The following is a 23,027-nucleotide window of genomic DNA, read 5'->3' on the forward strand; positions in this document are numbered from 1 at the left end:
CACAAAGCTTTTGGTGACAGGAGAGTTAGGTTGTTGGTAACTTAAATAAAAAGCTCGCTGCTGCTAAAGCCACAATGTTTAATTTAACATTTCTGTTTCTACACCTGTTCAGTACTCAGGATACAACTAATCAAATAGTTTTTGAGCTACTGGAAGTCTGTGTTTTACCATTAGATGCAGCTTAGGCTAGTTTCCCCCTGTTTCAACTCTTGCTTCCAGTCTTCCAGTGTGCTAAGCTAAGCTAAATGCGTCCTGGACATCTGTATCTATGGACAGAGACAAGATGGTTTGGAAAATGTTCCTGCTGCTTAATGTTCATAGACATTTGTAACATTTGTTCAGCTCTTGTCAATGTCTAGTCACTAGCTAAATTATTGTGAAAGGCTTAACCGGACGTCCAGCGTTTAATCGTGTCTAGCTTAACTTTCCATGGTGAGATGGCCGTGGAGTCTCTGCTGAATCCTGTGAAGTCGAAACGGGCTTTGTGGACAGACAGCAGGAGGCGAGAAAACCCGCCGCAGTCCGCTCCGACCTCCATTTTAAAAAAGTAATAACGGTAAGACAGAAACAAACATGCACCTGTAGCTTGCTTGTCAGCCCGCAGGTAACCAAAAACAACACACACTGAGCGCTCGTTTTGTAGGTGGCGTTCTCCCGCCGACGGTTGGTCTGGCGGGGGAGGGGCGGGGGGAAGCAGCAGCAGACTGGTCTCTGGCTGTCTGCTGCTGTCTTTCTGTCTGGGATATTTTGTGCTTTTTCCGCAAAAGTAGTGTTGGACGTTGTCCACTTGTCTGATGCCCCTTTCTGCCTCCTATACCCCCCCAATCTGTAAAGTAAAAGAGGCGAGCAACATGGCTGACGATGGCCCTGCAGAACCTTGGTCGTTTGTCAGTGCAGATGATGACTGAATAATATTTTTTATTTTTTTTTACATAGCCAGTTAGCTAGGTGGTGGTCAAACTAGTATTCTCATTAATACTGTGACTGCAACAAGGAAAGACAAAAAAGGATTGTGGCTAAAACAGCTGTCAAAGGGTAGTTTGAACGCATTAAAAACCCTAATTAAAAACTCAAGGTCTGGTTTGGCACAGCATTTCGCAAATGCATGTTTTCTTATGCAGTCCATGAATTGAAATAAGCATGGAAAGCCCTGGGTTTTTATTTTGAAGGTTTTGAAAGCTTATTTGAATGCTTCAGTCTGTTGATGGCTACGCCCCCTTTTCCAACTTGTAACCAAATCAAAGCAGAGGTCAACTGGAGTCTGATCCTACAGGTAAAAAAACTACAACCCTGCAGACACTCTGATGCTCATCTCCCACTAAACAAGATTAGAGTAGTAAAAAAGATTATAACTGTGTGTTTTTTGTCTGCTTGCAGTACCCAAACTGTATTATTTCAACACATCTGCAGCACATCTGTCTTACCATATCGGAAAGAAGACAATCCGCAACCAAAAGCTGTGTTGTCTTTAAAGGAACCGTTCACAAAAATCACAATAAAATCATGCAATGCCACCAACACTTAGTGGCATCTTTCCATGCACCTAGTTTTGGTTTTTATTTTAAAAGATTTTAAGATGTTTGGCTGAGCAAAGGTTAGGGGAAAAAATGCTGTAATGCGTTCAAAAATAACCATGTTAATAGATTACATTTATCAATTAACAAAATTCAAAGTGATTGAACAGAAGAAAAATCTAAGTCAAATCAATATTTGGTGTGACCATCCTTTGCCTTCAAAACAGCATCACTTCTTCTAGGTACACTTGCACAATGTCAGGGATTTTGTAGGTATATCGTCAGGTGTTTGATTAAACAAATATACCAAAGAGGTGCTAATGATCACCAATTCAATATGTAGGTTCAAACACAATCGATAACTGAAAAAGAAACAGATGTGTAGGAGAAATACTGCATCAGTAAGCTCTCTGCCAGACAGACATTTCAAAGCAGACAGGGGTTTCCAGATGTTCTGTCCAGACTCTTTTGGAGAAGCACAAAGAAACTGGCAACATTGAGGACCGTAGACAAAAAAGCCAAAGAAACCTACTGCAGCAGATGAAAGACACATCATGCTTACTTCCCTTGGCAATTGGAAGAACCGGCAGTAAATAGTGGGACCCGGAACACCTGTCCGGAGAAGTCTGCTCAGAAGTGGCCTTCATGGAAGACTTTGGGCCAAAACGCCATACTTGGAACTGACATGGAAACACAGTGTCTGGGATTAGGATTTAAAAGGCTTCAAGATTTATATTAAATGATGTAATAATAATAATTGTTACTATTATTTCATAATAATAGAAGATAACTTTTATTCACCTTGGGGCACCACTCTTGAACAAGAGAAAACTGATAGCCAATTACCTAATTCAGTGTCATTAAATATACTAAACTATCAATTTCGAATTATGACTTAAATGAAATAAACAACTATACCCGAATTACCTTTAGCTAGTCAGTTGAAGTATTTGGAGTTCTGCGTGGAAGAGATTTTCAATATATTCATTCTTATGCAGCATTGAAAGAAACTAGCATATACAATAAATAAAAACACTTTTGTTTTTGCTCCCATTCATCATGAGCTGAACTAAAATATCTATGATTTTCTCTATTTACACAAAAGGCCTATTTCTCTCAAATATTGTTCACAAATCTGTCAAAATCTTTGTTAGTGAGCACCTCCTTTGCCAAGATAATCCATCCACCTCACAGGTGTGGCATATCAAGATGCTGAACAGACAGCATTGGTATTTGACAGTTGTGCCTTAGGCTGGCCACAATAAAAGGGCACTCAGATTCAGATTCATTCTTTATTGGAGGAAATTTGTTTCACATTCTGTACAAAGAGCACCTTCAACATGAATTCTACATACAAACTACATATAGTACACATATCCAGACAATGCACACATAACATATAACACAGGAGTGACATCATTAACTTGTGAGTTTAACGCTATTATAGTGCAGGGCACAAAGCGTGCCTTTAGGTAGAGCAGCTGTCTGTATCTACGGCCAGACGGGAGAAGGGTGAAGCATGAGTTGAGAGGGTGGCTGGGATTTTATACTATGGTAGTTGCTCTACGAGCAGTGGCGGTATTAATGAGGGCTGGCAGGTTGGGAGTGGGAAGACCTATTATTTTGGAGGAAGTGTTAGTGATTTTAAGAAACTTATTCCTATTGGTGAGAGAGAGCATGGTGAAGTAACAGGTAGCACAGTACAAAAGGATGGCTTCAGTGATACTACGGTACAGAAGCAGTAGGTGTGGTTTGACTGAGAGAGTCCTGAGTTTTCGTACGACAAAAAATCTTTGTTGACAGCATCTGTGAATGTCTGTGATATGGTGATCAAAACTTTATAAACAAAAATTTATTGTACATAGTGATGCCAAGGTACCTGAAGCTGTCAACAATTTACCCTACACCGTAATCTACGGCGTAGCCTGACGTGCACCTCCTGAAAAATTTAACTACACGTCGAGGCAACGCGGACCGCAAGAACTGGGCTGGGAAGTCCCGCAATGCCTCCAGGCTGACAGAAAGTGGCCCATGCTTTGAAGTAACTTTTACTAGCGGCCAAACCAGCGGCTGTAACACGGAGGATCAATATATTTGACCGTCACAATCCGAGCAAAATGACTTGTTTCACTATCAGGATGTGATTCTTTCAGTCGATAACACTTGAAAGGGGTATAACAGCCACACGTATAAAATTTTACCCCCATTCACGTTAGCAGAGGGCTAAACTTGCTCGGCCGGCAAAAGTCAACAGTGGACGCTGTAGCGCTAATGCCAACTGCCGTTTGGGGCTGTAATTGCAGAATGACGGAGACACCGACAAACAAGTATAAATGCATGGCTACGCACATAGACCCTACACAAGAGTATAAATCAAGCTTTATGGTGGTGGATGTGGTGCTTCCCACCCTCACTGCCCGTGATCTGTCAGTATCTGGCGAGACCATAATTTACCTCATGCAGTACAACACATCTCCTTTGCATAGAGTTGATCGGGTTGTTGATTGTGGTCTTTGGAATGTTGGTCCACTCCTCTTCAATGGCTGTGCGAAGTTGCAGTCAGGTTGAGACCCCAATGAGCATGCAGATGAGCTTCCTTGAGATGGTTCCTGACAGTTTGTGCAGAAATTCTTTGGTTTTGCAAACCGATTGTTGCAGCAGCTGTCCGGGTGGCTGGTCTCAGACAATCTTGGAGGTGAATATGCTGGATGTGTAGGTCCTGGGCTGATGTGGTTACACGTGGTCTGCAGTTGTAAGGCCGGTTAGATGTACTGCCAGATTCTCTGGAACGCCTTTTTGAAGACAGTTTACGGTAGAGAAATGAACATTCAATTCATTGTGGCATTGTGCTGTGATGGAACTGCACATTTTGGAGTGGCCTTTTATTGTGGCCAGCCTAAGGCCCAGCTGTGCAATCCCCATGCTGTCTGATCAGCAACTTGATATGCCACACCTGTGAGGTGGATGGATTATCTCGGTAAAGGAGAAGTGCTCACTAACAAAGATTTTGACAGATTTGTGAACAATATTTGAGAGAAATAGGCATTTTGTGTACATAGTCATAGATCTTAAGTTCAGCTCATGATGAGTGAGTGTTACGCATTTAATATTGTTCAATGTGACTCCTTTGACTGACAATTTTTTTGAGTCATTTTGTTCAGAGTCAGTTCTCAAACACGGAAGGCTTTAAGTACAGTATAATGCACAAATTCACGTCTTGATCATTCTCTATCATGGTTCTATAAAGCCCCATGGGGCCACAACCAAATTCAAACCATGTAAAAATCACACAAATACGTTGTCAATATTCAATCGCCACTACTCCAGCTAAATCTGTCCATTTTCACAGTCTTTCCTGAGTATACAACCAGATCAACCATATGTATATATAATTATAATTACTATCATCATATCTCTAAAGTGCTCATTCATACAGTAGCATAACTTGACACACTATATGAATGAACACACTCTTATTAAAATTCACCCAATTTGATAATAATCTGGATAAAGCCACCAAGTTCTTAAAAGAACTCCAGCACAGAGAGAGGAACAAAGAAATATTAACACACATCAGGTCCGGATTCTGCTGACAGAGAGAAACAAACATGAGTACATTGCTCTGAAACGCTGCCAGGTTGTTCACCAGCCAAGAGCTGTAAACAACAGCACGGCTCTGTTTGTACATAGAAAGGAAAAGTTATGTTGCGTTCTCTGGTGGACCCGGATCAGCTGTTAGCTGTAAACACACCACAGGGCTAACGTTAACGTTGCTATGTGGCTGTGTTTTAATGTTTTAATGACCGGATCCGTTTGGAGAGGAGACGACCTCGTAGGTAATTCGGCTCCCAGTAGAACCCTGTCAGGGCTCTGAAGTGGAGCGGACCCAGAACAACTCTAATCAGCTGTTAGCTGGAAACACTAACAGGACTAAAGTTACGGTACGGCTGTGTTAAAACTATAGCACAACATCACTGCGCTGTAATAATGTTATACTTTATTAAATGTTACATTTTGAACAAAATATATAATGTCAGTGCAGTGACTGTTACCTGACAACCGACTGCCTCTCCTTCTCCGGCACTGGCACTGGCACTCAGCCTGCCGAGTGAACGAAAGACTGATGACCAATGTGAGCGCTGAGCGAGTAGTTCATTCCTGCTCCACAGTGGCTGAGCTGTCACGTGACAAATGAACGACTCACAGTTGCTATGAGTTGCGAACTAATCAATTCTGTTTCCTGTGCTGACGGAGCACATGCAGCTGCTGTGTGAGTAGTGAACGTAAGAGTCCAGGACAATTCATGCATGCGTGAAAATTCACAAATTACTCCCTCAGACTACTCGTTCCTCCTGAGTCATATACAAGATTAGGTCAAATGAACGAAACGTTCTTTGAACGACACAACACTAGAATGAGACGAGAAGAATGTGACAGGGCACTGCAGTGGTGTGTGTTTCAGCTCGCTGGCAGGGAGAACTCGACTCGAGACTGAAAATGAATATTAAAACTGTTTAAAATATTCAGAATTGATATCAAAAAATCTATATTAACTACTATGCATGCGTGGAATTGGCTTAATATGTTTCCCATATGTTTGGCTTTCTAGAGAGAGGGGCGGGATAACCACCATCTTTTGCGTTACTGGCTTTCCCTATAGAGTTGTATTGAGTATTCTTTAAGTGGCGTATCTCCTCTTAAAACGTCTCTAGTGTATCTGATAAGGACTAGTGTGTGTGTGTGTGTGTGTGTGTGTGTGTGTGTGTGTGTGTCTTTGTTCTGCCGTCAGTGTGTCTCTCGTGGTCAGACCTATGGTCAATGGGTCAGACAAAGAATTTGTAGGGAACTTGAAGTTTTCTCCTGCAAGTTTGTGGTTGTTTTTAAGGCCGAATCAGAAATATATTTATGTTTATATGATCTGTGTTACGTTGCCAAGTTAAAATAATTTAGTTAGCAGCACGCAAAGAGTGTGTCTGTGTGAAGTATTTGATTCTAACAACAACAAGCTAACACTGTCCAGGTACGTTACCAGTACAGAAAGGAAGAAAGTTGATGTTGCAGATGTTGCTTGCGGGAAATACAGCAGAAGTCATTAAGAACTACCTTCAGCGTAAAGAAGGACAAGGAGTCCTGGAAGTGATGGTGTGGCCCCCACAGAGCCCTGATCTCAACATCATCAAGTCTGTCTGGGATTACACGAAGAGAGAGAAACAGCTGAGGCTGCTCAAATCCACAGATGACTGTGGGGAGTTCTCTCAGATGTTTGGGCCAACCAAAGGGTGGTCACACCAAATACTGATTTGATTTAAAGACTTATTGTGCAAAAGCCTAAGACTTTTGCACAATAACGTTAATGCATGTAACTCAAGATCATTCTCAGTAGAGATGTACCTGCTGATTCTGATTGTTTATTCTATTTTAAAGTATTTTAAAGAATAGATTACCCTATTCCTAGGAGGTTATTTATTATCTCATTCTTCATCTTATTTTAGTGTTTACTCACAAACTATTTTAATCTGCTCATCTTGTTTTGCCCTTCAGACGCACACACCTACACTCTCTATCTGTCTGCTCTGTTGACTTTCTTTGTCAGCGGTTTTATAAAGTCACTTCTACCGTGCTTCTGAAATATCCACAGTGTCTTCTAACGTAATACAAGATAACATCTGTCTCTGTTACTCTGCCAGGTATACTGTTAATGTACCTGGGCGGTACCCCAAAGTGACATTGGTGTGGAAAACACGGCTTATTTCGGCCTTATAGGTTTTACAAATTGCATGCGTCTTCTTTACTCATGGCGAAAAACTTCCACACCAATGGCATGTTGTAGCAAGCGTGTGTGCATCTGTCTGTGACAGTAGTCGGTTACTGGCTGTGCTGCTGTACACCTGATATGAACCATCGTGCAGCACAGCATATGTGTAAATGTGACTGGGACAGGATTGGTTATGTGGGACTAATCGGCACCCGTTTGGTCGTGGCCGATTAAGCTGAAAACTGGCCGATCACCAGCCCATCTCTCCAGATTCTCTCATTCTCAGAACCAGTCAGGAGAGTGCTTGACTGATCATTTGATTTCTCCCCAAAGTCCCCCTCTCAACGGTGGTGACTGTTATCAGTCCCCTTCCTCGGTAGACGCTTGACTCTGTTTGTCTGTAGCAATAACTTAAGTAACGTAAGCCTATGTAAGTCTTACGAAAAGTAGCCTACAGTAGCCTTCAGCTGCCTCCGTCTGTTGTGGGACCCTCGCCTTGCAGGTTGTACTAGTCGCCTGAGAGTCTACCCTCCTGACGGTTACATTAGGGTGTAACATGGAGATTGGATGATACTAAGTGCTCTGGATCAGGATCATCACGCAGACAGTCATTGATAAAGATGCGTTGCTTCAGAAACAGTTTATGGTTTTATGCCTGCCACACTGTACTCCTCTTACCTTGTGTTCACAGTTAATATTTAAAAGTAGCTGGCTGTTACTTTTCTCACATTTCAGCTTGAGCCAGAGGCTTGAAGGCATGTTCGGGCATTATAGTGTAACATGGATGCTAATAAACACTTTTATGTTCACACATCTGCTAAGTGAATGCATAAATGCTGGCTCCAGACATTTTCAGGATGGTAAGTCTGCTATATTGTAACATGGATGCTAGCCAAACATGCTTTTATGGTTACAGCTCTGCTAAAGTGTATCATGAATGCTAACGACAAACATTCCCTTGTTTTGTCGGACCAACGGTCTAAAACCATGGATGTATTATTACAACTGGATACCAGACCCAAAGATGGCGCCTATTCAGAATTGCTTTACTTTCAAGTTTAGTTTAGTGTTTCCCCCACTAGCCCCTCCCGCGGGTTCCTGCTCCACCCATAGACTTAACAATACGCCAGTGATTTATGACACAGCTGGTATGTACAAACCTTGGCGGGACATTTGAGGAAACCATCTCAGGCTTTGGAAAACGCTGACCGACATTTATGGTTATAAAATTAGACCAAACAACTAATAGATTTGATCGAGAAAATAATGAACAGACTAATCAACAATGAAAATAATAGTTGTTTGCAGCCCTAATATTTATTGTAACCTCGAGATGTTTTTATATCATATATATATTCTATGTCCAGGACAGATGAGAGGTGGTTTGATGTCAATATATTCATAAATGAGCAGGCTATTACAACCTTGCACTGGGCATATCAAATGATTAAATTAATTACTCCTTTTTCGCAACCTTTTTTTACAATCTCAATGGTGTGAAATGATTTTTATGTTGAAAAACAAAAAAGTTATTGATGATTGAAATGGAATACATTGCAAATTTAAGATGGTCCCTAACTCAGTGTGTGACAGGCGCGTCAGACAGACTCAGCTCGTAGCGCTGCAAATTGTAATAGTAATAGATGTTGTCAATGACTCATTCCAGCCCTACAATCACATCAATATAAGTTAGTTAGTTAGACTTTATTGTCCCTGCAGATAAATTCTTTTTCACAGCACTGTGCATGATAGGGAAGACACATCGTCACGTAACAGTAACGGACAGAAAACATGAGATATGACACAACAGCATCATCACATACCAGTGACCAAAACAGAATTACATGAAATACATCACAACAACACATAACGACAGTGAAAAACAACATAATAAGGAGACCCATCGTTCCTCTAGCGTATATTTACTGGAAGTTCGGGTCTTTACAATATTGTTTGAATTGTTGACTTTGTGTTTTCCTGTCATAAGTTTGATCCTGGTTTTTGTTGCAGATGAGCAGCCTGAATCCTGGAAACCCCGAAAACTGCTGAACATCCAATCAACACTACTGAATACTGGAGACTAGGTAAGAACTGCTAAACCTGCATTTATCTTTTACTTTTTAAATTTGTTGTTGTTTTGATGAAAGAGTGGATAGACACAAAAACATCTTCATCATGACAGCATGAAAAATTATATAAAAAATATATCTATAAATCCGTCTCTCTCTCTCTATCTATCTATCTATCTATCTATCTATAAATATATAGAGATCTATCTTTATTGAACTCGCTGGTACAAAACAGACAACCACATCAAAGGGGAGGCTATTTCACACACTAAAGAAACGGGGAGATCATATCTGCATCAAAGACACTGTATCATAGTTTTGCGCTTCCCCAAATTGCAGTACACCATCAGCAACACTTAAACACAATACAAAGACAAGTACAAACAAATACAAAGATCTACCAACAAATGAAACGGTATCAAAAAGGGGATGGCCATGTCACACATCACAAACAATTACGTTTTTTTTAAAATATGTAGGTAAATAAAGGGGGGGTGGGATCTACTTTATCAAAAAGTAGAAAAGTGTCGATTTTTTAAAGTAAAATAGACCAGTTCCTATTTCTTCAAAGAAGTAAATAGGAAGCCAGTGTGCCGGGTTCACACAAGAACCCGCAAGGACAACTGAGACCAGAGAAGATAAATAAAATGTGGCCAAGAGATCAGCAGTGCAGCTCATAAGGCTAGCTACCTTATTGTTAACAAACTAGCATCAGCATCAAAGCCATATTCTGACGGTGAGTTTGTGAAGACATTCAAGACATTCATGCTGATTGCAATGCAATTGATGAGAGCGCAGACGTTACAGATGTTGCTCAACTAACTACTGTATGTTCAGTTGTGGTGCTGATGACTTTTATTGTCACAGACTTGCTCCTTAAGTTGGTGACGATACATACATATCAGAGAGGACAGGAGCCTTCACATTGGAGTAGTATCAGGAAACCGGCACACGGGCCAATCATTACTTTGACTCTCAGCACCCACTGGAGCATAAGTTAGGAGTTATCGGAACCCTGTATCACTGAGATTGTAACATACCAAGAAGTGCCCAGGCCAAGGATGAGGAGAATAAACACTTAAAGGACGCACTTAAAGCTTGTGGATATCGAAACTGGACCTTTGTGAAAACAGCCACAAGATCCAGGAAGAACACCAACACCGTGGGTGTTGAGGAAAAGAAGAATAAACGCAACAACATTGTGATTCTGTACATGTCTGGAGGATCAGAGTGTCTGGATTTGGTCCGTATTTCAGTTTTGTCCGTGTGCCTGCTTGTTTCAGGTTCATCTTGGTAACTGTCTGCGTCAGGTTTTTGTTTCTGTCTATTTACGGTTTGGTCTGTATGTCTGTCTGTTTAGTCCCGTTTCCTGTTTTAGTGTAGTAATCTTCTGTCTCTGTTGTTTGCCGCATGCTTTGTTTCCTGATTATCCTAATGTGTTCCACCTGTTTTTGATCCTCCTGCTTGTATGTGTTTGTCAAGTGCCTGTTACCCATGTGTTTTTCTACTGTTCTACTGATTTTTTGATTACTCTGCCTGTTTGGATGTTTACACGTTGGCAAATTATTTTTTTTATTTTACCAAGCAGGTCAGTTAAGAACCAATAAGGCTTTCAAGTTCCTCACATACACTCTTAAACAAGGGTGTAAAATTAGCTTTAAATGTTACAGTTTGCTCCTCAGTCCCTCTCCAATGCCACAGACTGTTATTCCCAGCCCTCTGCATTATGCTTTCTATCTGTCCATCTCTCAGGCCATGTTCTTTCCCTCAACTCCCCAGGCATACCATCCTCCCGCTGTCAACCAGATACCCTTGGACTTTCCCTCCTTTTCCCATCCCCTGACTGCCCCACCCATCTACACACCTGTTCCCACTTCTCTCATCAGCCCTGCCGTTACATGACCTGCTCCGCCCACTCCTCACCTTCACCGCATTGCCTCACCAGCCATTCACCATTTATACCAGTTCACTTTGTATGTTCATTTTGAGTTCATCATAGTTGCCATGTGCCTAGATGACTTGTTGGGTTTTTCTTTGCCTCGCTTCGCTTTACCTGGACCTGTATCTGCCTACTTGCCTGTCTGCCTGCCTAACATTCTGCCTGTCTATACCTACACATAAACTCATTTATGCTGCAATAAATCCATGAACTGCACCATCTGCCTGTTCTGTCTGCGTTTGAGTCCATTGCATTACATAACCCACTGTTACACCATATAATTGTTGAAGCAAAGGGGTAATTACTGTTCCCAAAAATGTAAAGCCCTGCATTTGCACCGAAATTGGCAAGATAAGGGGGTGTGAACATTCAGAGACCACCCAAAGGAAAAGCTTTTATTTTGTATCAAAATTTACTCAAGCAACTAATAAGATCTAGTACGGCCGGTATTAAGACCTCAGGTTAGTAGAACAGCACATTGTTGGGATTTAAGGACATTTTCTGAATCTTATTCCCACCTAAGATACCTCTGATAGAAGGGTTGTGTCTAATAGCCTACATCAAAGACTCAATATTTGTTGCATATAATAATGGGAATTTTAGATGACAACAAAAGTGTTCTTTTCTAACGTTAGTATTCAATGGCTAATTGATGATTAATTGTTAATCTCTCTCTCTCTTTCTCTCTTTCTCTCTCTCTCTCTCCAATGTCCTTCAGAAAGAAAACTTGTTCAAAGGGATCTGTCTTATATTTCTGTTTTATTTCTTAACATGGGAAAACAATTTGCATGTTTCTCCATAAAACAGGATGCTGTTGTAAACTATACATTGTTCAATATACAGCAAACGTGACATGTTTGTAGTTCTTTGTGCAGTTCCCGATACTCGTGAAGATTCCTAGTCGTGTCAGCCAACCTCCGGTGCTAAGAGTGCGTGGAGGCGAGGGCCCGTTCAACGCTGCTTGCAGCTTTAATAATTGTTATTTCTGCTTCTTTGTTAAATGACATTTAATTGACTGAATGTAAGTGAAAGAAATACTTGTACGATAGCTTATGTATTTAAAATCCGCAATTACATAAGTAGTGGGTTCCCAGGGTGTTACAAAGGATAGGCTGACATTATTCACTGAAGGTACAGTATCTCACAGAAGTTTTTGTAAATATTTGATTATAACTTTTCAAGTGACAACACTGAAGAACTGACACTTTGCTACAATGTAAAGTAGTGAGTGTACAGCTTGTAGAACAGTGTAAATTTGCTGTCCCCTCAAAATAACACATCACACAGCCATTAATGTCTAAACCGCTGGCAACAAAAGTGAGTACACCCCTAAGTGAAAATGTCCAAATTGAGTCCAAAGTGTCAATATTTATTATTTTCCAGCACTGCCTTAACCCTCTTGGGCATGAAGTTCACCACAGCTTCACAGGTTGCCACTGGAGTCCTCTTCCACTCCTCCATGACGACATCACGGAGCTGGTGGATGTTAGAGACCTTGCTCTCCTCCACCGGCCTTTTGAGGATGCCCCACAGATGCTCAATAGGGTTTAGGTCTGGAGACATGCTTGGCCAGTCCATCACTTTTAGCCTTGATACCATCTATTACCATGTATTAATATGTTTATCTTGGTCTCATCAGACCACAGAACATGGTTCCAGTAATCCATGTCCTTAGTCTGCTTGTCTTCAGCAAACTTTTTGCTGGCTTTCCTGTGCATAATCTTTAGAAGAGGCTTCTGGGACGACATCCATATAGACCAATTTGATGCAGTGTGCGGTGTATTGTCTGAGCACTGACAGGATGACCCCCCCACCCCTTCAACCTCTGCAACAATGCTGGCAGCACATACGTCTATTTCCCAAAGACAACCTCTGGATATGACGCTGAGCACGTGCACTCAACTTCTTTGGTCGACCATGGCGAGGTCTGTTCTGAGTGGAACCTGTCCTGTTGAACCGCTGTATGGTCTTGGCCACCGTGCTGCAACTCAGTTTCAGCCAGTTTCGGCCTTGTGGGGCGGTGTTTCTCAGCTTTCTCTAGAAACCACTCATCCAAACTATTTCACACTCAACACTGCACTGCTTGGGTCCTAGCAATACACCTGTCAAGTGTTAAGTCAGAAAATCAGTCAGTCAGTTGTCCAGAAAATCGATGGACAGACCTCCAGAAATTCCTTCCTTTAGAGGTTTGCCAATGGCTGGGTCTATTGTGTTGCGTGTGCTGGCGCCATCTTGGAAGGAGTGAGATTTTTCTGGGGTGGAGTTGTCTTGGTTGGTTTCAGAGACATTTTGCTAGTGGAAGTGCCCCAAAGTGCCAGTTAGTAATGAGAAAAAAAGGATGATATCTGTCAGCAGTTTGGATCTGTTGATGTTGTAATTCCTGCTTGGCACCAGTAGTTACCAGTAAAGGTCATAAATGATCAGATTGTGAGCCGGCAGCATAGGATTCATGGGCAGATATCAACAGTTTTTTGATGCTAGTAGTCATTTTGTTTTTCCTGACAGGAGGTAACGTGCTTTCTGTGTTTCTCCTCCTGTTGTTTAAGCCCTGGACAGGTTAGTGTTGTAGCTGTGTGGCCGGGCAGCCTGACTGCCTACCAGCCTCCAGATGAATGAAGAGCACTCCGGGACTCAGAGACACAGCTGATGCAGGTACACACAGCTATTAACATTTAACTTGCAGACACTACATGATGGTAGTACTTGCTTTCTGATTGATGGTTGTAATTTGTACAGCGGTTGATGAATGTGCTGTGATTTATTTTTCTCCTCAGGGCATGTAGGTGTTTCTGCAAATATGATGAAGAAAAAGAACACTCATAAGTGAGTTAAGATGCTTTGCAGCTCTTTTAAACAATTGTACTCAAATGTCCTGTTGAAAGGAACATGAGATCATAATATGAGATGAGAATGTTTCTAGTCCCGCATTAGGGGATTCAATAGATGCAACTCGGCACAAACAGTTAACACAATGTCAAAGCAGACAATGTTGACTGTGTTGTTTCATGTCTCCCGTAAGGAAACATAAGAGCAGTCTGGGTCCAACCACCAAAGTTCTGTCGCAGCCACGACGCAACCTCGTCGGCTGCAGGATCCAGCACGTCTGGAAGGAAGGAGGAGGACATGTGATCTGGAAAGGAACAGTGCTCGACCAGGTAAGCAGAGTGATGAATAAGTGAGTGAGGGATTAATGTAGCTTTGCAGTAGTTCAAGCAGGCACAGAAGTTGTTTATAGTCATGTGTTCCATATACTGTGTATTAAACGGGGTAGACCTAATACTAAAGACAGCCCATAATAAACACTTAGTGTTCATTCTACCTGTATGTGTCACTGCTGAGCCCTGCATCCTCACTGCTACCAGTAAATTAAATCTGTAATACTGTTGACGTGAATTACCTGACATAAACGTTTGTTTAAGGATGTGTGAAAAGAAGCATCAAAGCAACGAAAAAAACATTGTTTGAAAATGTGTCCACCAGGTGCCAGTGAACCCGTCTCTCTATCTGATAAAGTATGATGGTTTTGACTGCGTTTATGGTCTGGAGCTTCATAAAGACGAGAGGGTTCAGGGGCTGGAGGTGCTCCCTGACAGACTGGGTAAGACTGAAGTGAGAACAGGTTCACAGAGTTTTTTTTGTTTTGTTTTTTTTTACAGTTTTGCAACTTAAAAATAAAGCAACAAAGACTTTTTAACATTTTATACCAACAAATATATAAATCACATATACTTACCACATATAGATTTTTGTCTGCAAAAGATAACATGTTAGAGTTTAGCATGCTAAAAGTCAGCATGATAACATTTAATAGATGTTAAGTATGTATGTTAACATGCTAACTGTAATCATGTTAGTATAGTAATGGTAGCACTTTAGCATGCTAAGATAGACAGGCTCAAGTATTCAAAAATTCACAAATCAAGAAGCACAACTCGTAAAACACAATGCACAAATCAATGCACGTCATACCTGGAAATATATTTGAATCTCAACCTATTTGCATGTGGATCATTTTGAGACCGTTCTTCTGCACAATTTGTGTCACACAAAATTTAGATTTATAAATATAATTCACTCTACATTTAATTGTGCATTGTGTTTTGAAAATTACGTATCTCGACATTTGTTTGTTAATACTTATGAGACTGTTGTAACCCTATATAGTTTAGACTGATGAAAGATGAGCCATGTCTGACTGGCTGAGTTTGAGGTGCCCTCTTAAGGCCACTCCACAGAGCATAAACACATGGTAATGATCTAAGAATAGACAAGCTGTCCTTTTGTTTTCTGGTGTGTAATGAGCATCACAGCTTCATCAGGTGTGCTGATATGTACATTACTCTGCACTTTACTGCGGTTAGCACTGGTAAATAAATTAGATGCTAAACTGCAATCTTGTTGTTTCAATACTTGTACACTGATGTTGCTGTGGACTTTATTTTTTGTTGAATTATATTCCTGGCATTTTTGCAGTTATAATATATTATAACTGCCTGGGAAGTGACTTTTGTTTTGATTTGAATTTTTGTCCCTGCAGCTAAATCCCGTCTAACAGACGTCAACCTAGCGGACACCATGATAGGAAAAGCGGTGGAGCACATGTTTGAGACAGAGGAGGGTCCGAAGGAGGAGTGGAGGGGGATGGTGCTGGCCCGGGCTCCTATCATGACCACCTGGTTCTACATAACCTACGAGAAAGACCCTGTCCTCTACATGTACCAGCTGCTGGACGACTACAAGGAGGGAGACCTCCGCATCATGCCTGACTCCAGTGAGTGAAGTAATATCATTCAGCCTTTATTTAAAACGGTGGGAATTTTAAAGTGGAACCTGAACCCACTTAGTCCCTTTACCTGTCCCGTGTCTTGAGCATTTTGGATTTTATCTCAATAGGTAGTAAAAAAGGCAGGTGTAAATGCAAACAGGTAAGGCTGTGTGATAGTCCAGTTTTATTGGAATGGCATTACAACTATATGATCATATTTGATCATTTTTTTTCAAAGTTCTGATGTTTAAATTAACTCAAGTGAGCTAATTGTAAATAAAAGAATGAGTGTAAGTTAATTTTGTGTACTCAGATTTGTGTAAAAAACAGGTAGGAGATTCTTTTTTTTTCATGAAAAAAGGGGGGAAATCCCAGGCAAGTCGCACCCTGCGTATACTGTTACACAGTATGTATCATGCAATTTGATTAAATATTGTCGTAACATCTATTTTAGCCATGCCGACCAGCCATTGTAATTGGGAAAATAGCAGTGAGGGCAGAGGAGTACAACCAGTGTCAAAGCTGCATTATGGCGCATTCCCACACAAAGCAAATTTAATTTTCACTTGAGTGTTCCCATACAATGCAAGTAAAATGCAAAATTTGTGCTGAAATAACTACATCATGATGCCAATTTGTTAAATATATAAATTCATGTTTTGTCAGGTCTGTCCGCATGATACCAACTTTTAGAATGCTTGTTTTCCATAAATGGTGTTCGGATTGATCAGGGCCATGCAATGCTAACTTGTTTCACAGCAAAGTACAATGATAGCTGGAATCATCTAACAGACACATATTTTCTGCACTGACCAGGCAGTTAAACTTACTCGCTTACTTTTCTCCAAGCAATCTCCTGTTTTGTCCCATATCTGTGTAAATATGAAGTAGTGGGTGCCTACTGAGTACAGGAATAATAGTAGAGGTTGGAAACAAGGTGGCTCGTTGCTGTGAAGTTCGAGTGAAGATAAATCAACGTTTTAATCCCAAAAATGACTTTAAGAAAAGCAATTAACTCTGAGCTCCTCCCGCCGTTAAATAGCTTAGTTGTTCAGAGCAGAATCGGTGTGACTGCAGGTGTTTATTTGTACAAATGTCCGGCGCTGCCTCGGGCTCTCTTCTCCGAAGCTCCCTGTAGCTCAGCAACTCAGCAAAAGTTGGAAATTTCAATTCCTTCGATGGAGTGCGATTTATCGCGCTAATCACTTCCATTTAGGAATTATTGTCTTCATAGAGGTGGAAAGTTCATCACCACCAGCCATAAGATCACATGTCCTTCTTGGACACATTGAATGCTGGATATTAAGAGGTTTCTTAAAAAGATCTAGAAGAAGAATTATTGCAAGAGAGGATCGAAGGTGTGATCTAGATGAAAACTTGTGGCCAAATGCACCAAAAAAAAAAGAGAATAAAACTGTGGATGAACCAAAGAACTCATGGCTGAGAAGAGGGAATCAGCAGGGTTTATGTATTTTATAGCGTGAGCAGATGCACAACAAGTTGGTGACGCTTCCCTGTCAGCTCGCTCTCATTGGGTGTTGCAGGTTTCTGATCAGAGGCTCCCCAATGCCAAATCGTAAATACCAAACATTGAATTTGGCAGCTTTCGATCAAGTTGGCGACCTTAACATTATATCCCCCACGATTAGCACTTATTTTTTTTATTTAAATACCTCAGAAACATCCATTTGTTTCTCTGTTTTACTAGAAGAATAAAAAACAGGTGAGATGGAGGACATGTTAATACCAACATCTCTCTGTTTGTGTCTCCCTGTAGATGACAGCGTCCCGGCGGAGAGGGAACCTGGCGAGGTAGTGGACAGCCTGGTGGGTAAACAGGTCGAGTACGCCAAAGAGGACGGCGGCAAACGAACGGGCATGGTAATCCACCAGGTGGAGGCCAAGCCCTCCGTCTACTTCATCAAATTTGACGATGACTTCCTCATTTACGTCTACGACCTGGTCAAAACTTCATAAGACTCTGCAGACGTCCTGAGCCCCTCTCTTGACTTGACAGAAACAAAAATGCAGCACATTTTGAAACACCTGAAGCATTCGTTCAAACACTTGTTCCTTGTACCATCAAATACAAAAACAAAAGACTCGAGAAAAGAATTCTTTCAGTGGAAAAGGACAGGATAGATGCTTTTTGAAAATCGGCTTGTTCCTGCGTCTGGAAACATTTAAGACGGATTAAAATTCAGCTTGGTGGCTTTGAAGACTCATCTATGACTTTCTGAGACCCTTAAAATAGAAAAAAAGGGTCCTGGTTTTAAGTTACTCCTACAAGGGCCGGAAAATTTTGAATACCCCTTAATACCTTTCTGAAAAAATCAAAGGTTCCAAAAATTCAGTCTTACTTTAGAAAGCAAACTAAACGTTTAAATCAATTTCAGTGTTTGAATTCATCCAGTGGGCTGGTTGCAGGGGACATTTTTGGTCTTGGTGATATGGCATAGCTAATTCGAGATTACCCCCTAGTGATCATGTCATGGGAAAGTCTGATAGTAGCCGACTCTGTGCTAAACAACAAGGAAACAAGATAAGGACAGGTGGTCAGGTGGAGTGGTTGGCAGTGTGGCAACTAGAAGTCTTCATTTGGATACGTGACTTACAAATCACATAGTTTGGCTTAATATTTCAAAGGTTTGACTATGTAAGCCAAAATATTTTACTGGGTATAATTATGATTTATAAAATCATCATTTTGATTTAGTGAATCGTATGTCAAAATCTTTACTTCTTTTTGAATTAAATAATTACCTTGATTTATAAGTTCGTAATTCTTTACCAAAAAGATTATAGTGTTTATTATGCCTAAGGGCATCCCTTTTTCTCTTTTCCTGGCTGAAATGGTCCTCCATATAATTGAGATCCATAAGACAGGAAAAAAGAAAGTGGTCCCAGTCTAACCTAAACGTTGGACTTTAGAGACTTTCTGAAGGAAAAAACAGTAAAATAACATAACATGGTAACCAGCATAACAATGCTAACCCACACATAAATAAGTAAAGGAACAGGTAGGAACCTAAAAAACAGGTTGTTTTTGTCACACTTAAGAAGGCACTTTGGAAATATCCCAAAACTGGTGGCCCTTTTGTTTGGAATGAAGGTTAACTGAAGTGGGATTTCTGTTCCGTTTGTTGTACAAAACAAAACAGATTTCTTCATCGTAAATTGTGCTACTTACACAGGCTCCATTTCATCAACTTCAACTGAATATTAATGAGGAGGGCAACAAACTGATCTTTAAAAAAGCTTTTTCTTTTCTTTTTGCTTTTATCATTGCCGGAACCCGTCCTGTTGTGAAGTTGTTTGATGTTGAAGACAATCGGACAGCTTTTTCCTGTGATTTCACTAAAGCCTTTGGATTTGCTCTCGTGTTGTCTTTTCTAAGTCATCAATGAAGGATAAGAATGACTTAGCTGAAACTTGGCCAAAGCCCTTGGTGGCCTTGGCAGTTTGTTTGTAACAAGGTTATTAACATTAACACAAACACCTGGAATTGCAATTTCTTGAGTGGTTCTTCCTCCATTTGAACTTCGTGTGGATGTGATGGATTCTAAATGTCACAATCTGTTGATTTAAGGAGCGGATAACATGGTTTAATGCACCTTAAATCCTGGGAGGAGAAGATAAGAATACTCCCTGGACAGTTCATGAGTATGTTGGACTTTAGAAGAAAAACAAATACACAGACGTTTTTTTTTTTTTTTTCAGTTTGAAGGCGTCAGTGAGAATTTTGAAGATGTTAAGCATTTAGAGCCTGAACAGTTCACTTCCATGTCTGGGTTGATAAATGTATTACTGTAACAAATGTAATCCCAGTTTGTTTATACACACAAACCAAAATATTTTTGGGTCCTCATGATGTGATCCAATGCTTTCATGGCTGACTGAAGAAACCAGAGGGGACACAGACAGTTGTGTTTAGTATGTAAAGAGATTAACAACCAGAGAAGGTTTAAATTTCCTTTTTCACAAATGTACATTTTATTTTATTTGGATATACTCGAGACTGAAGGTTTGCCATAAAAGTGTGTTCTGGACTGAAAATGTAGTTTTGGGCAAAATGACAAAATAAGCAAAATGTGCTATGTGAATGAGGGTTAGAGTTGAGCTGTTTATACTGGTAATTGACAGATATCCCAAATAAATTTGCTACTTTCAGCCAGCTACAATTTAAGAATACAAAGATATCCTTATCCTTGTTGGTTCCTTTAAGGTACAATGTGTAAGTATTGAGACTCGTCTCCACCTGTCCAATTCATACTCCCCAAAAAATAGGGGGCAGCATATCACATATCAGGTAATAACTGCTGCTAACTGAGCTCAGTGAGCTGTGCAGCTAATTTAGCAGTGGTATAGTCCTGAATGGGCACCAGAACCGGAACCAAGCTCTCGGTGATCAAGGTCGGCTTGGGACTGAACGAGACCGACAGAGGCCAGTTTGATGACAAAGAATACTGTACTGAGGTGATTTACAGCGGCTCTGACAAGGACTCTGACTCCAGGGTCAGGTGGGGAAGAGGAGAGGTGTGAGAGGGAGGTTGGGAATCAGAGAGGCAGCCATAGCAAGTAAAGCCAGAATATTTTCACATCTAACTCTGTGAATTAAGGGGTTATTTTCACCAAACCAGACTTGGTGACAGTGGAAAGACTAACCAAGACGAGTTTTAATTTGTTTCTGTCGAGTTTGAATGAGAGAAACTTGAATTCAGAAGGTGTATAGTTGTATTGTTTCTGTTTGCTAAGGAGAATAGGTGTAAAAATATTTCCTTTCTTGTGACTTTATTTTGTTTATTTATGACACTCAAAAAGCTAAGAGAGCTTGCGTAACTTGCTGCTCGCACACATCTTGTAGGGCCTGAGCTATCGGATTTTCGCCTCTCGGGGCTGAAGTGGTATTACAACACAGGACGGGCCAGAGCTAGCTGGTTAGCATGCTAACTTCAGTAGATATCTCTGCAAAACAGTACATAGACGTATTTTACATGACGTCAGAACTGTTACTACTTCACATTCTGTTGAATATCTTCATTTTCTTCATTTTGTTAATGTTTATACTAAAATTCTGTCCTTATCTTACACATTGTACCTTTTAAAGGTTTATTACAAAATAACTAAATCTTAATTATGAATGTATGCTGATGATATGTACGCATCCATAATTTGCTGGAATGAGGAAAATAGGCTGATATTTACAATTACAAAAATGTTGATTTTCCATTTATAACTAAAACTTAATTTGTGGATGTCAGTATAGGTCAAGTTTTGGGGGTTTGGGCACTTAATGCAACAGCTATCAGTGAATGTTTCCTGTCATTTTATTCTTCTCCCAAAACCTGTTAACATAGGAGTGAATGAGAAAAGAAACCAGTGATGTATGAAAAACCTTCAGTCAGTGTACTTCCTGTGATGTAGTTAGTTGCCAAGGCAGATTACAGCTCTTATTATAACCGCACAAAAAAAGACACTTTCCCAGAGATCTGTTGGTTTCTGCACGTGTATATCTGTTTTGTTTTTCATGAATAAGATTGTGGTCGTCTCAACAGGCACTATTTCAATTTGGTGATGATATAACACATTCTTACTAAGACTTGATTTGCAGCAAAGTTATGTCTAATTTAGTCATTTAGTTTATTTCACTGTTATAATGATAACCGGTAAATGTTTGAATGACATGGGCCTTCTGTCATCCTTCTGCCTTGTATTGTTTGTTTTTGTATGTTTTAAAATGTATGTTAATAATTTTTATTGTTAATGGAAATCCTGACGTGGCGTGCTTTGTTTTCTTTCCAGCATGGTTCACTTTTCGATTTTTGACATCTGAGGCTGTTTTGTTGGTGCGAGCAGGTACAGTAGGACGGGTGGTTTTTCTGTACGGCACTTGAGCAACATGCAGCGTTTATGGATTGAAGCATACTTCAGTGAAGACTTTATGTCCATAGAGCACAGACAAGTTTAGCAACTGTAAAATATCATATCTTTGTCACAATTTTTAAATAACCACATTCTTCATCTTTGGTAAAAATGTAAATGTGTTAAAATTGGCTAATATGTCATTGTTGTATCTTTTAAACTTTCAAATATCAGCCTCAAAAAATCAACATCAGTTGGTTCTCCCAAACCTCAAAAAAAGTGTTTGAGTGGCCTTGTGTATCAAACATGCTGAATGGTTAATTCAACTTCCTATTGGGCTGCATGTGCAAAGCAGACATGTTAAAAGGACTAGCTTATATGCTATTTTCCAAGGGTGAGAAGAGAAGATGGATATCAAACCCGCACAAAGTCTGTGCGTTAAAAGGGGAACTCCACCAATTGTACTTTTTTTTGTACTGTCAATCAATCTGTTTCAACAGGCAGGTGGTCATAATGTTATGGCTGATCGGTGTATAAGAATGCTCTCCGTAATGCCTATTACTCATCATTAATAGAGGAAAACAAGAACAAACCCGGGAGAGTCACAGCTCTATTGAGCCATGTTTTCCTGGAGCCCTCAGTAGGAACAACTTCATGAGCTTCTTTAATGATGAAATTATAATTATTATAGACTAAATTCACTAGCTTCTGCCCTCAACTTGTTCTGATTTATTATCAAACAGAAACCTAAGAAACTGTAAAACCTGATATATATTTAGACTGCTCCCTTCATTTAAGCCATCAACCTGTATTTTGGACCCCATCCCAACTAGGCTGCTTAAAAAAGTTTTACCCCTAGTTAGCATCCAATCTGTCTTTATTAACAAGCTACAGTATCTCACAAAAGTGACACCCCTCACATTATTTGTAAATGTTTGATTATATCTTTTCATGTGACAGCACTGAAGAAATGACACTTTGCTACAATGTAAAGTAGTGAGTGTACAGCTTGTAGAACAGTGTAAATTTGCTGTCCCCTCAAAATAACACATCACACAGCCGTTAGTGTCTAAACCACTGGAAACAAAACTGAGTACACCTCATGAGTCACATGAACAGATAT

The 23,027-nt window shown here is 40.3% G+C and overlaps 2 protein-coding genes across 5 annotated transcripts in view; both read left to right on the top strand.

Annotated features, from left to right (window-relative positions):
* Positions 1–23,027, top strand: part of LOC123981564 (pro-neuregulin-3, membrane-bound isoform-like) — a 580,451-nt gene that overhangs the window by 271,371 nt on the left and 286,053 nt on the right. The window lies entirely within an intron of this gene.
* On the top strand, positions 231–21,812 carry LOC123981567 (spindlin-1-like). 2 transcript variants are annotated; one of them, XM_046066489.1, is made up of 8 exons: positions 231–556; positions 9,280–9,353; positions 13,824–13,929; positions 14,052–14,100; positions 14,297–14,432; positions 14,758–14,875; positions 15,815–16,048; positions 17,820–21,812. In XM_046066489.1, exons 3-8 carry the CDS (start codon positions 13,890–13,892, stop codon positions 18,017–18,019), a joined length of 777 nt encoding a protein of 258 aa, XP_045922445.1. In that variant the 5' UTR covers positions 231–556; positions 9,280–9,353; positions 13,824–13,889; the 3' UTR covers positions 18,020–21,812. The 2 variants fall into 2 exon arrangements, with proteins under 2 accessions (XP_045922445.1, XP_045922446.1); XM_046066490.1 differs by having other exon boundaries at positions 231–547.

This window comes from Micropterus dolomieu, linkage group LG13, assembly GCF_021292245.1.
Source record: "Micropterus dolomieu isolate WLL.071019.BEF.003 ecotype Adirondacks linkage group LG13, ASM2129224v1, whole genome shotgun sequence".
Taxonomy (NCBI): domain Eukaryota; kingdom Metazoa; phylum Chordata; class Actinopteri; order Centrarchiformes; family Centrarchidae; genus Micropterus; species Micropterus dolomieu.

Excerpts from the sequence above, each read along its gene's own strand:
- LOC123981567 (XM_046066489.1), top strand. The coding sequence starts at position 13,890 with ATGAAGAGCACTCCGGGACTCAGAGACACAGCTGATGCAG. Across the intron at positions 13,930-14,051 it reads CAGAGACACAGCTGATGCAG|GGCATGTAGGTGTTTCTGCA; the intron begins GTACACACAGCT and ends TTTTCTCCTCAG. Across the intron at positions 14,101-14,296 it reads AAGAAAAAGAACACTCATAA|GAAACATAAGAGCAGTCTGG; the intron begins GTGAGTTAAGAT and ends GTCTCCCGTAAG.